Source organism: Tarenaya hassleriana, unplaced genomic scaffold (assembly GCF_000463585.1).
Source record: "Tarenaya hassleriana unplaced genomic scaffold, ASM46358v1 Cleome628, whole genome shotgun sequence".
Lineage (NCBI taxonomy): Eukaryota > Viridiplantae > Streptophyta > Magnoliopsida > Brassicales > Cleomaceae > Tarenaya > Tarenaya hassleriana.
The window spans coordinates 15,125-28,124 of NW_010968797.1; the positions used below are offsets into that span (position 1 = coordinate 15,125).

Sequence of the window (13,000 nt, forward strand, 5' to 3'; positions counted from 1 at the left end):
ACTATAAAGGCGTGTATCAGGTACGAAACGAATCATGTACTGGATTGTAGATAGTCAAGACGGGATTTGTACCTCTCGTAAAAGAGAGAGATATCGCTGGGCCCCTCGTGTGAGCGAGACTGTAGAAATGTGTGGCCGCACTATAGACGAACGTCGTCTATTTCAGACAGTCGAACTCAGTGAACGAGAAATCAGTCGAATCAGATAAGGTGGCTTGTCCATGCCTTATGTTCGACATATGATATTGTGATACAAGAGGATCAACCGAAATCATCTCTAGCGTTCGTAAGATCACGAACAACCTCTATTCGAGATATGTAGTCATAGTGTCTTGCTAGAGACCGCCTATGACTTGTATATCCGGAATAGATATTTCAGACTATACTGCTATATGGAATGAGCCTACAGGGTCATACACGCAGGGAATGACGAAACGTGCGAGAAAACGACGGAAAAACCAAGACGGAAGGGTCTGGAACGGACGGACCAGAAGGCCAAAACGGACGGTCCGCCAGGTCCAGACTTGCGTGCTTTAATTAAAAAGAACCTTCAGAACGGACTGTCCGTTCCAGAAGGTCTGGAACGGACGGTCCACTAATGCCAGGCCGTCTAATCTACGTGCTGAAATGGACGGTCCGCGTATATTTCTGGACCGTCCGTTCCGGGCTTCAGTTTTTCTGAAATTAAACTGAATTAGGGTTAAATCACCTTATAAGAAGGAGATTAAAAACCCTAACTCGTAAGAGACGAAGAGAGCCGACTTTTGGCAGAAAAGAGAGAGTTTTTGGAGATCCAAAAACGAGTTCTAAGTCTCGAGATTTCTCGGTGCACATATCGAATAGAGATTCGAGTCCTAGCAGACAAGTTACAACCGTTGGAATCCATCCCGTGGTGTGGATATGTGTAGAGGGCGAGGTATTTTTCCTGCCTTTCGTGATCAGACGTGTTCTTCGATTGATACAGGCCCCGAATCGATTGAGGTAAGTGTTCTAACGTTTCTACGATTCATAGAAGCATGGTTCTAGGGTTTATTAAATTTTTGTTTTATATCCGCTGCGCAAACCCTAGAATCGATCTCTTAGGAATTAGATTCGCTCATGAGATCCCAGGAAACCCAACATCAGAAGGTTAGAAGAGCATAATATTGTTTTCCGGCTGAAGCTTATTTGGTTGTTGCTAAGCGAGGCCGGATCTATTTGGGTGGCCTGGGTTCGTATAAATATTTTCAAAGATCGTAGTTTCTGGGACTGCACTAAATCATCTGTGGCATCATGGAACCTCAAGAAGCTTTTGCAGCTGAAGGATCAAGTGCACCCCTTTTAAGAAGGTTAGAAGAGCATAATATTGTTTTCCGGCTGAAGCTTATTTGGTTGTTGCTAAGCGAGGCCGGATCTATTTGGGTGGCCTGGGTTCGTATAAATATTTTCAAAGATCGTAGTTTCTGGGACTGCACTAAATCATCTGTGGCATCATGGAACCTCAAGAAGCTTTTGCAGCTGAAGGATCAAGTGCACCCCTTTTAAAACACAGGGCCTCGGTTGCTTGGTTTGCATCGGTCTTCGAAGGTTAGTGCGGCGGTGAGTGATAATGGATGGAAACTGCCGCGTGCCAAGTCTACTGCAATCCAAGTTCTGTTGGAAGCTCTAGCCACAATGGATCCACCGAGGCCAGAACACGGGAGAGACAAGGTTCTGTGGAAGCACAAGGATGATGACTTTCGACCATTTTTTAGCTCGCCGCATACATGGCAGCTGATTAGAAGTAGGGTCCAACAGTTCCATGGCATTCATTGGTATGGTTCACTGAGGCAGTCCCACGTCATGCGTTTCTTATGTGGCAAGCAATCCAAGGCAGACTTCCCACCCTAGATAGGCAAAGGTCTTGGGGGATTCAATTGGCAAATAGGTGCATCCTCTGTTGTGCAGCCCCTGAAAGTCACTCACATCTTTTCTTCACTTGCTCATTCAGCAAGGAGATTTGGACTTTTTTTTGGTACACGTTACATGTTTGGGCCACCCTCAAACTTTCTCGACGATCTCTTGTCGGTTGGAGCCACGAGAGCCACGGGCGAGCCAAAGAATCTGATTGCTCTGCAGAAACTCCTGCATCAGTTAATGATCTACGAGCTATGGCGAGAACGGAACCATCGAACTCACCGGAGTGAGGTTAGATCTGCCCAGCAATTCATCTCTTCGTTCGACAAGTTGATGCGCCAAATTCTGTTTTCACTTAAAACTCCTACTAATTCTCCTAGGAATTTGCTACTGCAACATTGGTACACTCATCCACCGTAGGCTTCTGTAATTGTGCTCGAGTTCTAAATGTTTTTTTTACCACTTCTATATGGGGATCTCTATTACTTCATTTTGTAATCTGTCTCTAGACAGTGTTGTAAACGGACACGTTTTTTAGGCATCTTATTAATAAAACTCTCACATTAAACAAAAAAAAAAAGACTCCACATATAAATCATCTGGGCTGGGGAAGCGTATACTATCCGAAACCGCTAAGCCATAGTCGGTGGTATGAGTCTATGCCCGACAAGCTTGAGCTTTATATCTCGTATTTCTACAAGGCCTCCAATAAGAGAGGCTTGAGAAGATATCCAAACACCGCGCAAATTTACATTTTCTTGATCCGAAATCCAAGTTTTGAACCGGACTATATATTGGGATATTTGGAAAATTTAGATAACGACACAGAAAAGGAAATTATAATTGATACACATCCAGCTCTAGGGTTTCGGTTTGTGAGGCTAGCTACATGAGAGGATGGACCGCGCCTTTCGCCGTCTCTGTTTTCTCGCCTAACACCGCCACACACTCTCACACACGCTTATCGCCCTTCTTCTACCTCAATCTCCATAAAAAAAAATTTCTCTTCTCCTACCTCTGATTAACTTTCTTTTTCTTCTCTCCCTCCAATCCGATCGTTGTTTAATGTTTTTATCTCCATAGCTCACCTTGCACGAGAAACTGTACAGTAGAGCTTCAGGTCTCTCTCTCTCTCTCTCTCTCTCTCTCTCTCTTATATCAGTCTCTCTGTTTCGTCTTTGTTCATGAGCTCTCCCCAGGAGTTCACCAGAGAACATATCCGTGATTCACTGGTTCAAAGAATACCCATATGTAATTCATGTTGTTTTTAATCTTCCAACAAAAAATACCGTGTTTTTGCCAATATTGTTTTTTTTGGATCCGTAGATCTTGAATCTGATCTTGGTTCAGAGAATCATATAATCATCCTGTTCAGATTTTACCCTTCAGGAATTGTCGGATCTTTTAGAGAGTTTTTTTAATACTCCTCGAAAATATCCCCATTTGAGTAAAAAACCCCCACTTCTGTCTGCATCTCATCTAAAAAAAAGTTGGAATCTTTATCGTGCATTTGATTTCTACATGGCCAAATCTGTAAAACCAATTTCCAGATCTGTAGCTTACATTAAATTAATCGGATTTTTTTCCCTCTTGAACAGGTCAATTTTGATTTATTTGTTTAAAGATGAACCACTGGGCGGACACGAGGAACTCAGTTACGGTGTTGGAAAGGGACCACACCGTTTTCTGTCCGAAGCCACGCCGTACTGGTCTCCTCCGTAACCCCACCACCGTCCACCACCACGACCGCGACCACCACCTTCATCCTGTTCGGTCTTTCAGATGTAACTTCAGGTGCTCCTTTTTTTTTGTTTCAATTCTCAATCTTTTCACTAATTCTTCATATTTCGCGTTGATTACTTAATCCCCCGATTTGTTAATCTCTGCTGTTTCAGCCACCAAGTGGAGCTATGTGGATCAAAAGCAGAGACTGATATATTGGATATTATTCTGATGAAGGTATACATTTTTTTTTTCAAATTTCTCTGGTGGGCAATTGGCAAAAGTTGTGGTGCCCCATCGTTAGGTTTTTGCTTACCCATGGTTGAATCCGAATTCAACTAACTAACGAGGAAAAGGTCCTTTCTTTCTCAAGGACAAGAGTCTACGTGAAGGGTTTTGAGATTTGTCCAAACTAATTTGAAACATAACTCAGCTTTAGGCGATCTGTTCTTGTTGGAATTGAGGAGCTATTGTTTCGTCGGATTCCGACCCATCTTGTTGAATCTCGGACTAATGTTCGTTACTGTTGTATGAATTCTCAGGATGGATTTGGTGAGGAACAAGTTCATACACAGGCAATAGATTCCTCCTCGTCGCCGCCCCCGTTTTTCAGCGGGTCGCCGCCGAGCAGAGTAGCTAACCCATTAACAAAAGATTCTCGTTTTACAGAAGACATTGACATGACAATGGTTTCATCCCCACAGCCTCTTGTGGGAGGAGGGGGGCGTGTCCGAGACAATTTTGGGAACAGACCCACCCTTAGGATCGAAGGGTTCGATTGCCTAAACAGGCACAGCAGAAACTGCAGCATCCCTGCCCTTGCTTAAGTTAACCGATAAACCCTAAAGACACAGTAGTAAGTATATAGTGTATGGAGTTCTAAGAATATGATGATGCAAAAAAAAAAAAAAAAAAAAAAAAAAAAGAGAGGTTGAGAAGTTAAAGTTGCAAACAAATTAGAGTCTCTTTGAAGGAGAGAAAGAAGAATCCTTTTGCAGAGTGTAAATATCTTTTTTTTACGGATGGTAACTTTGTAAGTTTTTTTTTTTTTGTGTTCTTGGCACTATAAGTAAAAAGAAATAAAAGTGTCCTGTTAAGACCCAATCTTCTGTTATGTTTTTGGATGTTTGATTATAATATATTTAAGAGTCGGTCTATGGTTGGTCAGTGATGTCTTTCATATATTGCAAGTACAAAATGAGTGCTTAAGTAGTGTATGTATATATGGTATATTTGATCAAATTTTGAATTCACTTAAGTATACATAACCGTAAAATATACTATACGGTTATGTCTATGGTAATTAAAATTCATCCCAAATTTCGTTTTTAACTAAAGTATCTAGAAAACTAAATCAAAATAAATTTTTGGTACTTTGACACAGACTTGGGCCCAATTAGTAGATTCATCTAATTGCTAGCCACAGTTTCAAAGCCCTCATAGCTTCTTGACCCAACTTCCATAGGATCATTTGTCAATGAAACCCTTGTACTTTCTAGTAATTTGCGAAAAACCGAATACTATTTATTAATTCTATTAAGAGACCTATAGTTTTTAGAAGTTGAAATCGCACCCCTAATTTTGTCTTTTCATCCCACTATTAACATTCAAGGAAGGTGGTACATGATTAACACATTGTGGTTGTATCGCAAATGTACGGTTATTTAACTTTCCTAAATAAATTACTAATAGCTCCTTACGGGAATAATAAAGCGATAAATATAAAATCATTAGTGTAAAATAAAAGTAACATTCAACAATGAATAAATTGGTGAGGATAAAATGTAAAAAGTTCGTTTTGATAACAAGATGAAAAATGAGGGGAAATTAAACAATTAAATATTATAGTGGACGGCAAAAGCGAGAATGAATGGAGACAGAGACATCGTCCACTTGCGAACTGTCCCTTGGACGATTCTTTCAATTTGCAAAAAAGAGTTTGCCTCTTCGTTGCGTTGCTTCTACTTCGATAATGACTTTGCCACATTAACTGCTCCTCTAACCAGTCCGATCCAAATATTTTGCACATTTTTATTCTTAATTGAATTTTCATCATGCATAGTATGTCGTATGTCGACGTTGCCAATGTTCATTTCAAGTGGAATTTAAATTAGATAAGCATATACATAACGATTTGGTATGAGTAATTCAATCTTTACTTTTAATGTTCTAATTAATGTTTTCTAATTAAGCACATATACAACAAATTTTACATTCACTAGGAAATAATTTTTTTTTAAAAAAACTGTATATAATTTTGTGTTGCTCGGCGGAGAAATAAAGGAAAAAAAAATGGACACGTAGGGTAAGCATCAGACACATGTACCCTCCTTAATCAAGCTTAGTTTCGTGAATCCAATGTCGGTAACTCTCTCCCCTTTGTCGCAAACCCCTGTCTCCGTACACATTCCTCCACACCAATCTCCACCTTTAAATATACCCCACTTCTCTAAGTCACGGGTCATCACAAAATGAAGAGGCAGAGGAATAAGCCGGGACCCACCTCGTCGTCAGAGAAGAAGATCAAGATGGAGGAGGAGAGGACGCCGCCGCCGCCGGAGGAGGAGACGGTGGAGGATGCGGCGTTGTCGGCGGCGGCGGCGGTGGCTGCTGCTGCTTTGGCGGGGGAGGAGGAGATGGAATTGGTTGTGGGATTGGGGTTGAAGGGTGCTGATGTGGACGAGCAGATGTCGTGGGGAGCGGTTTGGTTGCCGTTTTGGGACGTCGAGTTTGTCGGAAGGAACTACGGGGTTTTGTTCGATGATGTTGTTTGGGACGACGATATTTGGAACTTGAGGACTGTCACTGAAGTCCCGCGACATGTTTAACTGTCTCTAATGATCCATTAACAGATAGGGTTAAACTAATTTCGGTTCTTAGTTCGTTTGTCCCATTTTCTCGGAGGTGGAGTTGGATTATCAGTTTCTTCTGATAGGTTTGTTGTCCCCAAAAAATGGGTTTGACTAGGCACTCAAACCCATTGCAATCTTAAATACGTTTTCCTCATCCTTAATTATCTCCATAATGTTCCGAGAAATTCGTAATTCAATTGTTTTACATCACCATGGTCTCACATATTGAGGGATGGGTGTTACATATCTCTGTCTGCTTCACAGTTTAACATTGTGATAACCTTATGAGTATAGTTAATAACTAACATTTTGGACAAGTATTCTTGGCGGTTTTCGAAAGTTTATCGAATTTTTTGTTCGATTATATCTTACAGAGGATCGTGAAAATTAAATAGAAATTCGAATACGAGTTAAAAAGAAGTTTTGATCTATCTCAAATTTGGTGGGTAGGTTTTCGCACCTTATCCATATTGTTTCTAACATTTTAAAATTTCGAACGATGTACCGACCGGCCGACGATAAGGGCAATACGAAGAAGGATGGTATTATGATGACATGGGAGATAAAAACATAATAAAAGAAGAGGAACACAACATGACAACTATGAGAAAGACAAACGGGAGAGTTCTCATTGGATGGGAACGATGGGTGAAAAATCGAAACAAACACAGAAAAGGAAACACCAAATATACTTCGGAACTACAGCGCAAAGGCCGAGTGAACGAACGGGACAGAACAAACACGGCATTAAAAGATACGAGAGGATAGGGTTCTTGATTTAGGTGGCTTTGGGCTTGTAGGCGATGAAACTGATGCACTGGACTTGACGGACGTTGTCGAATCCAATGATACGGATGTGCGCGTCAGGGTGTGTGGTCTTCGCCTCTTGGAGCTCCTTCATGACCTGAGCCGAGTCGGTGCATCCGAACATGGGAAGCTTCCACATCGTCCAGTACCTTCCGTCGTAGTACCCGGGCGAGCGGTGGTTCTCACGGTACACGAATGCGTTCTGTCAAATTACGTAAACAAACATTCAGGGTTTCATTGCAAATTGGACCGGATATTCGGATATTATGGCTCTTTTATGATATGTTACAAAGATAAGTTCAGTATATATACCCCCAACTCGAATTCAAGGCAGGGAATCCAGTTGTTGCGGAGGAGGTAATCCACCTCCTTAGCCAATTCGGTGTCGGACAAGTCAGGAAGGTAGGACAAGGTCTCGAACTTCCTCAGTCCGGTTGTAGGCCACACCTACAATAATAATAACAATAATAATAATATCAAAACTATAATCAAATGTCACCCGTATGAACTATATATATACCGGTTACAACTACGCCATTAATAAACAGTTTCTTAATACCATATGGTTAAAAAAAAGAAATGATGATATATATGGTTAAAAAAAAAAGACGTATAAAATTAAAGGTGTTTAATACAAGAGAAGAGATTGATAATTATAACCTAGTTACATGTGTAATTGCAAATATAGACATTTATAAATGCTGAAAGAAAGAACAAAACAAGGAATGACCTGCATGCAGTTGACTTTGCTGCCGTTGCTGGCCAGGGAGGTGAGGTCAGCGTTGTTCTTGCGGGTGACGGGGAAGGCGGCGGCGGACTTGAGGCCGGTGAACGGAGCAATCACTGCGGACTGAGAACGGCTCACGCCGGCGACGGTGGTCGCCGATGAAACAACCGATGAGGCCATCTCTCTTCCTTGACGACTTGCTTTTAAAACCCCTTCTTGTTTATTTCTGCGAGCAGCTTGAGAGAGGCTTTGCTACGTCCCCTCTAGCTCTTTATATACACATATTCGACCGTTTTCGAATTTCACCGAAATGGTTAGGATTTGTATTTTATTTTTTTGTATTTTTGAAATTCCAACGGTGCAAAATCAATGTTAGAGGGATTAGGCATCGATGTCCACATGATTAAAAACCTAAAAAGCTTTGAGATGAGCTCTTTGAAAGCCTTATCGTAAAGCGCTCCACAGATTTTGCCACGTGGCACGAACCCATTATCTTATCTCATCTTCATTGCCAAATTCAAAGCTTATGTTAGCCTTTCATTTCTCTATCAATAAGATGGGTGTTTGCAACTCTCTCTGCCTCTCCTCTTCAACTTCTCGTGTAACCTCTAAATTCAAACAATCAAAACGACGAACATGAGCTTTGTTTATTGTATAATCGAAACGTATGGATTCGAATTTGATAAGAAAAGCAATATATATATTTTATGTTATTGGCAACATCAATCGTTCCGATCCCCGTTTTATTGCCTTAAAATCTTACATTCTATTAGTATTGTCAGAATTCATCACTCTGTTTAAACCATTTAGTTCTGGTTAATATATTTCTTTTATTAATATTCGAATACGAAATATATTTGCCTGAATATGGCATTCAAATGGAAGTAAAAATATCATTCATTCAATATCTTTCTTAAGGATACATTAACGTATTTCATAAATTGGTGTTGAATGATATGTACGACCAAATTGTATCTTCTTTCTTATGGAGATATTCAAGATGACTAGGTACATAAATGTCAATCCAACTAATTTTGTCACATCAATGTAAATGGTCTTATCAGTGTTACTTGTGATGTTTTAGGATAATTATGAGATATGACTTCTGTACTATTTATTGGTTTATTTATATAAATATATTATTTTTCTATTTATATGATTTGCATATTTGTTATATATTGATATCTTTGATTCATTATAGGATGATTCTAAATTCTCTGATCGGTTGTCATCGTGGTATGAGGTGTCATCGATGATCATAGAGATGATTATTCGCACTGAATGCGGATCAAAATCATTGGTATTCGTTTGGAACGAGTGACTAGATGATCTGTATAAGATTGTCATATGGACATGCATGAACATGACTTAAATCTTATGCAACGGTTCATTCTTGTTCATACGTAAGATATCTATAACATCTGACATGAAGAGTAATGTATCTTCACTGCGTCAAACGTTGTTTTTAACTAGATGATCATAACGGCGATGCTCATATATATTTACGAGTCTTATGGAGAAAATAATCAGTCTAGACGAAATTTATCACCTCCCCAACGAGAGAGATATCGTCGACCTCTCGTGGAAATCGAAATGTGAAAAAGTATATATAGTAGTGTTATAGATGAATGATTTATCTATCTTGTTAGTCGATTTACGAGACGAAAAAGTGGTTGAATTTGAAAGATGTCTTGTTCCATGTCCTTGTTTCAACATGGGTATCTTGGAATGATTTTTTTTTTTGGAAAATTCCCAAAAAAATCATCCAATTATTAGATAACTATCACATTCATCACGAACTTTTAAAATTTCCAAATTCATACTGAATTTGAATTTTTTTTCTAAAAAATCATTCGAAATTTAAATTTTACCAAAAACCTCATCGGGACAGAATTAATTTTGCCACATATGCAGAAAGCGTCTACATGGCGCCTATGTGGCATGTACGTATTCGCCACGTAGAATACACGTGGCGTTAATAATAAAAAATTAAAAAAATTGGAAAAATATAAAAAAATATAAAAAAATGTGAAAAAAATTACAAAAAAAATGTAAAAATTGTAAAAAATGTAAAATTGTAAAAACAAATTTCAAAAAATGTAAAAAACGTAAAAATTATAAAAATTGTAAAAAAAATTGCAAAAAATTATAAAAATTGTAAAAAATGTAAAATTGCAAAACATTTCCAAAAATTGTAAAAATTGTAACAAATATAAAATTGTAAAGTTCGTGATGAATTTGATAGTTATCTCGTAATTGGATGATTGTTTTTTGGAAATTTCCCTTTTTTAAAAACCAAATATGTTCATAATGCATGGATAAGTTTTGTTACATGCATGTATGGCCATATATATTGTATACCTCTATTACAAAAACTACGTAAGATATCAAGATAAACACTAGATCTTTTAATGAATCTAAGAGACTAGGTTTGGGGTTCGAGTTTTCTAGATCCATAAAAAAAACCCTAGCTATAACATGTATGAGATTCATGCATGTACACATTGAAGAACAAACGCTAGCTTCAGGTATAAATCTTACATATAAGCACAAGTGTTCCAAAGAGAAAACAAGAAGCAGAGAACTGAACTCCGTTTGTGTGCTTAGAAGTTCCAGTCTCTTTCTTAGGTATAAGAGATTCAACATCCATAGATATGTTCTTGACAAATCAAAGCGATGAAATGGAAAACTGAGAATATGAAAAGAAAAAGCACATTTGTCTGTGTGTGCAGCCATATGTGCGTGTATCTATATATGCGTACATAGTGATGCAGATGACAATGATATATAGTCGGAAGAAATGGTAGGAAAACGAACCTTGGAGGCTGGGAAATCTTGCTTCTGTTACAGGCAAGAGGTAGAAGACAGTGAGAGAGAAGAGAGGCAAAGCAAGCAAAAGAGAGTTGTTTTGCAAAACAAGTGATATCTTAGCTTTGAGGGCACGGTGTTTAGGGTTTCTCTCTGTCCCTTTCTTCTTAGAGAGAGAGAGAGAGAGAGAGAGAGAGAGAGACGTGTGGGTTCTTTTATGGATCAGTGCCGAGATTATTTGCAAGAACTAATTTAAAAAACCGAAGTTGGTCTCACAGAAATACATGACAATTACTCCGAAAATCTATGTTGAATTCCACTATATACTCACATACGGCCTTTGTACATGTATAGCTAAACTATATAGTTATTGAATCGTGGCTATTTCACATCCGAAAACAAGATTTCGATCCACAACATCATAAATTAATATAACAAAAAAACAATAAATAAAATTTCACAATTTAAAATTTTTATTTTGATTCTGAAATGTGGAAATATAGAGATGTATATTGATATTTTGGGTACACCATAATGTCGAGGACTAACTTTAATTAAACTAAACACCGTATGTGGAATACAGCTGTGCTTTAGGACGGACTAATTAGCTTTGAAACAAAGTACTCATAGAGTAATGAAATGATTAATATACTGAATACTATATATTATAATATAATATATGATATATATGTTTATGTATCCCAAGGACAAAACAAGAATTGAAGCTTCTATACCCTCAACTTGCAGTCAAATGTTGGGAGGAAAATGATGTATCGTACCTTGAATTATGCTCTTTATTGCATCAATTTCAGTGCAGTTTTCATGATATTTTTTTTTTACATTTGTTTAACCAAGTTCCAATTAATGCGATTTCTTTATCCAAATTGACCTTGAAGTTAGCTCAAATCCAATGGTCTAATTACGGATTTTGTTAAATGTTAACTTAGTTAGGAACTATGATCAAAATGCTAATCTAATTTCAGTAAAAATATATAAATTTGTTTCGTAATTATGCATTTACTTGGAAATATACAAATAGCTTTGGTGGGTATATATATTATCTTTCATTGTATGTCATATATTTTATGTTTTGCATTTTTTTGCAATAAATTGTTAAATCCATAATATGGATTAATGTCAATGTGAAAATTTCTTGGTCATTTGGAGCTTGGAAATTAGAGCAGTAAACAATATGGATATTGTTTTCAAACCCGTATTAATTTTTTATATATGTGTGTTCGTGAATTTTCATCATAAAATAACTGTATTTTGGAGTTTTAGATGAGAAAATCATCCATCGCCACTTAACTTTACATTTATAATAAATATCGGAAAAACAATGAAAAAGGAAATATTGATAAACTTTATTTTATGCCAATTGTAGATATTGAAATAGTAAGAACTAAACAATATTATATTTTTTCATTTAAAACATCTAACAAATATTGTTTTTTTACAATTTTTTTCAAAAGATACTTTTTTAAAAGGGAAATTCCCAAAAAAATCATCCAATTATTAGATAACTATCACATTCATCACGAACTTTTAAAATTTCCAAATTCATACTGAATTTGAATTTTTTTTCTAAAAAATCATTCGAAATTTAAATTTTATCAAAAACCTCATCGGGACAGAATTAATTTTGCCACATATACAGAAAGCGTCTACATGGCGCCTATGTGGCATGTACGTATTCGCCACGTAGGATACACGTGGCGTTAATAATAAAAAATTAAAAAAATTGGAAAAATATAAAAAAATATAAAAAAATGTGAAAAAAATTACAAAAAAAAAATGTAAAAATTGTAAAAAAAATTGCAAAAAATTATAAAAATTGTAAAAAATGTAAAAAGCTAAGATCTAGAATCAAGAAAGACCTAGAAATAGGCTAACCAGTCCCCGGCAATGGCGCCAAAAACTTGATACGTGTGTACCGAGTCTAGAATTTATAACCCGATTCACAACTCACCGCAAGGATACAGATCGTCGTAACACGGGGTCGAACGCATTGCTAAATCCAAATCTAGATCGAAAATGGATCAAAGCAAGCAAGCAAGTGATGGTGGAAATATGTAGAATCTATGGAAAATAAAATAAGAAAGCAATGTAAACGAGTAACCTATCAAACAAGGATGACTACGGGCGTCGGGATCGTATTCGCGTGTATGGGTATTTACTAAGCATGCATGAATAACGATTATGACTTGTAT

The 13,000-nt window shown here is 37.4% G+C and overlaps 3 protein-coding genes across 3 annotated transcripts; 2 read left to right on the top strand and 1 right to left on the bottom strand.

Moving 5' to 3' along the window:
• The first annotated feature begins 2,700 nt into the window (after nt 1-2,700).
• LOC104800007 lies at nt 2,701-4,763 on the top strand. The gene is made up of 4 exons (XM_010522705.1): nt 2,701-2,994; nt 3,473-3,668; nt 3,770-3,833; nt 4,139-4,763. Exons 2-4 carry the CDS (start codon nt 3,499-3,501, stop codon nt 4,421-4,423), a joined length of 519 nt encoding a protein of 172 aa, XP_010521007.1. The 5' UTR covers nt 2,701-2,994; nt 3,473-3,498; the 3' UTR covers nt 4,424-4,763.
• A 1,154-nt stretch (nt 4,764-5,917) lies between these two features.
• LOC104800008 lies at nt 5,918-6,690 on the top strand. Its single transcript, XM_010522707.2, has one exon. The coding sequence runs from the start codon at nt 6,068-6,070 to the stop codon at nt 6,422-6,424; it is 357 nt and encodes a 118-aa protein (XP_010521009.1). The 5' UTR covers nt 5,918-6,067; the 3' UTR covers nt 6,425-6,690.
• Nucleotides 6,691-7,050: 360 nt separating this feature from the next.
• On the bottom strand, nt 7,051-8,231 carry LOC104800009 (ribulose bisphosphate carboxylase small chain, chloroplastic-like). Its single transcript, XM_010522708.1, has 3 exons — nt 7,986-8,231; nt 7,568-7,702; nt 7,051-7,457 (listed from the first exon to the last, which is right to left on the bottom strand). The coding sequence occupies exons 1-3, from the start codon at nt 8,160-8,162 to the stop codon at nt 7,227-7,229; spliced, it is 543 nt and encodes a 180-aa protein (XP_010521010.1). The 5' UTR covers nt 8,163-8,231; the 3' UTR covers nt 7,051-7,226.
• Between the last annotated feature and the right edge of the window lie 4,769 nt (nt 8,232-13,000).

Bases quoted from the DNA above. Each gene is read 5' to 3' on its own strand.
- LOC104800009 (XM_010522708.1), bottom strand. From the start codon at position 8,162: ATGGCCTCATCGGTTGTTTCATCGGCGACCACCGTCGCCGGCGTGAGC. The intron at 7,703-7,985 runs GTCATTCCTTGT...TTATTATTGTAG, and splicing joins GCAAAGTCAACTGCATGCAG to GTGTGGCCTACAACCGGACT. The intron at 7,458-7,567 runs GTATATATACTG...GTAATTTGACAG, and splicing joins GCCTTGAATTCGAGTTGGGG to AACGCATTCGTGTACCGTGA.
- LOC104800007 (XM_010522705.1), top strand. From the start codon at position 3,499: ATGAACCACTGGGCGGACACGAGGAACTCAGTTACGGTGTTGGAAAGG. The intron at 3,669-3,769 runs GTGCTCCTTTTT...CTGCTGTTTCAG, and splicing joins TCTTTCAGATGTAACTTCAG to CCACCAAGTGGAGCTATGTG. The intron at 3,834-4,138 runs GTATACATTTTT...ATGAATTCTCAG, and splicing joins TGGATATTATTCTGATGAAG to GATGGATTTGGTGAGGAACA.
- LOC104800008 (XM_010522707.2), top strand. From the start codon at position 6,068: ATGAAGAGGCAGAGGAATAAGCCGGGACCCACCTCGTCGTCAGAGAAG.